The sequence below is a fragment of the Acanthisitta chloris genome, unplaced genomic scaffold, assembly GCF_000695815.1.
Source record: "Acanthisitta chloris isolate BGI_N310 unplaced genomic scaffold, ASM69581v1 scaffold20891, whole genome shotgun sequence".
In the NCBI taxonomy this organism is placed as follows: Eukaryota; Metazoa; Chordata; class Aves; order Passeriformes; family Acanthisittidae; genus Acanthisitta; species Acanthisitta chloris.
Window position 1 is genome coordinate 3,482 of NW_008655704.1, and position 2,765 is coordinate 6,246.

Sequence of the window (2,765 nt, forward strand, 5' to 3'; positions counted from 1 at the left end):
CAAATTATATTGCTGTGTCCAATTACAGAATTTTAGCTTAATTGTCAAGAGTTTATTCCAAATTTTCCTGTTAGTGTTGGGTTTTTCTTAACATTTTTAAGAATGAGAAGTTTCTCTTGACTGGTGAATTCCCAGTGAGTGGTGGTGTGGCTGGCTCAAAAAAAGTATTATATCAGTACTTGGAGTAGTTACCAATCCATTTTGATTTAGGTCCACCTACTTTAGTCACTTAATAAACCAAGCAAAAGCTTTTCTTACTAAATCTCTTCAAGTGATTGCTAAGGCAGCTACAGACTTTGTGGCATTCCTTGCAGGTGGAATGAACTGTATTGCAAGTTGATTAAGTCTTCATTAATGGCTGACAAATTTGGAGAAAGAAGGGGTAGAGCAGTTGTGTAGTATTAGCTGCCAAAGAGAATAAGTCTTGGAAAATATTATATGTAATCAAAATTGTTTAGCTAAGGGCAATGTGTCCACACAAAGTTGTGCTGTTTGTTTTCTGGCTATTTGTGCCTCTGTAGGGTTTGGCCTCATTTTGAAGAAATGGTTAGGCTGAATTATTAGAGTCCTATGACCTTTTGTGTGCTCATACTAGGCTGAATAACTGATGCTGTGTACTTCTGGTTGTAAAGGAATTAATAATGCTTTTAGTTAATAATAATGACATTTGAGAACATTTAAGTTGAAATTCAGTAGTGGCAGCAATGAATACTTGGCTTAAGAGTAATCAGCTCTATTAGACTTCAGGAAATCCACAATTGCCTCCGGTGATTGTTTGTCTGGGGAGACTTCTGTTGAGAATATAACTTGGTATCATCACAGATATTCCAGGCCCCCTTTGTGCAAGGACTAATCAATCTATAGAATTAGTATTTTAAGGTTAATTTGGGCTGATATGAACCAGAATTTATATAGTTGGGAAGTTTGTTATTGTGAGAACTAAAAGCAATCTTGAAATAGAAAGGGAATGTTTTAATGAGAAGCAGCTTCTTCAAGTCAAAGGCAATTTTCTTCAGGTTCCTTGAACTAAAATTAGCTTCAACTGAGCTCCTTTAGGAAGCTCTGAAAAAGGTATGTCATGAAGTGGATGCTGTGGAAGATACCATGTAGTTTACATCAGATTGTTGGCCTGATCCTGTTTCCTGTCAACTGTTAAATTTCAGGTGATTGTCACTCTGTGGAGTCTCATAACTTGTTTGTTTACAATACTTTTCTTTCTTTCACTTATGGTACACAGTAATGATTATATTGCACTCTAATTGGAAACCTGACTAAATAGTAAATAGCCTCGTTGGTAGAAAACGTAAGCTCTTTTTGTTTGGCTCCACATTCCAGCTTTGGCTTTGTCTCAGAAAAATTGATGAGCTATTCAAGACTTGTGATTTGTCTGCATAGATTTATGCATTGATTACTCTCTTACTGTCTTGCTTTTGACAATTTGTTCTCTCAAGATGAAACATATTTTTCCACTCTTAAATAGTTTTTATGTGGTTTTCTGCCCCCTGTCCAGTTCTGAAACTTCACTTTGAAAATAGTCCACTTTTGGTCAATACACAGTTTGACCCCACCAGTACTCATGTCTTTGAGGTAAAAATAATAGAATCATTTAGGCTAGGAAAGACCTAAGATCAAGTCCAACTGTTACCCTAGCACTGCCTAATCCATCACTAAACCATGTTGCTAGGTACCACATCTACAACTCTTTATATGTACCTCCAGATATGGTAAGTCAAGCACTTCTCTGGGCAGCCTGTTCCAATGCTTCACAACCCTTTATGTGAAGAAATTTTTCCTGATATCCAGTCTACACCTCCCCTGGCACAACTTGGAGACGTTTCCTCTTCTCTTATCACTTATTACCTGGGGAAAGAGACTGACCCCCACCTTGCTACAACCTCCCTTCAGGTACCTGTAGAGAGTAATAGAGTCTCCCTGGTAAAAAGACAGAAGGATTGACTGAGTTCTTTTTTCCCTCTGACATCACACTGGTGACTGTGCTCAATTTTCTGCATTCTACAAGCTTCATTCATTTTCAGAATTCCAGTGCTACCTTGCACAGCCATTGTGGCCATTCTTTTCAGGCTTCACAACATGTGAAGAAATTTTTCCTGATATCCAGTCTACACCTCCCCTGGCACAACTTGGAGACGTTTCCTCTTCTCTTATCACTTATTACCTGGGGAAAGAGACTGACCCCCACCTTGCTACAACCTCCCTTCAGGTACCTGTAGAGAGTAATAGAGTCTCCCTGGTAAAAAGACAGAAGGATTGACTGAGTTCTTTTTTCCCTCATGTGAAGAAATTTTTCCTGATATCCAGTCTACACCTCCCCTGGCACAACTTGGAGACGTTTCCTCTTCTCTTATCACTTATTACCTGGGGAAAGAGACTGACCCCCACCTTGCTACAACCTCCCTTCAGGTACCTGTAGAGAGTAATAGAGTCTCCCTGGTAAAAAGACAGAAGGATTGACTGAGTTCTTTTTTCCCTCTGACATCACACTGGTGACTGTGCTCAATTTTCTGCATTCTACAAGCTTCATTCATTTTCAGAATTCCAGTGCTACCTTGCACAGCCATTGTGGCCATTCTTTTCAGGTGAACAGGCTTCTGACTCCTCCCTGCATGAGTTTGTTTGTACTTGGCAGAATTGTGTTGTTTGAATTGAGCCACCTTCTTTTTTGTTTTTTTGCCAAGCAACCTTGGGCTCAAATGAATCACTTTTCCTGATGTTTCACTTTCTTTAAGTATTTGTTTTTCCTTTCC

General features: G+C 39.0%; 1 protein-coding gene across 1 annotated transcript in view; it reads left to right on the forward strand.

Moving 5' to 3' along the window:
* Positions 1-2,552: 2,552 nt before the first annotated feature.
* Positions 2,553-2,765, forward strand: part of LOC103811091 (arylsulfatase D-like) — a gene marked incomplete at its 5' end in the record, with an annotated part of 11,210 nt that continues 10,997 nt past the window's right edge. Inside the window, 1 exon segment of the mRNA XM_009084039.1 lies at positions 2,553-2,597. Within this exon segment, the coding sequence (XP_009082287.1) occupies positions 2,553-2,597 (45 nt within the window).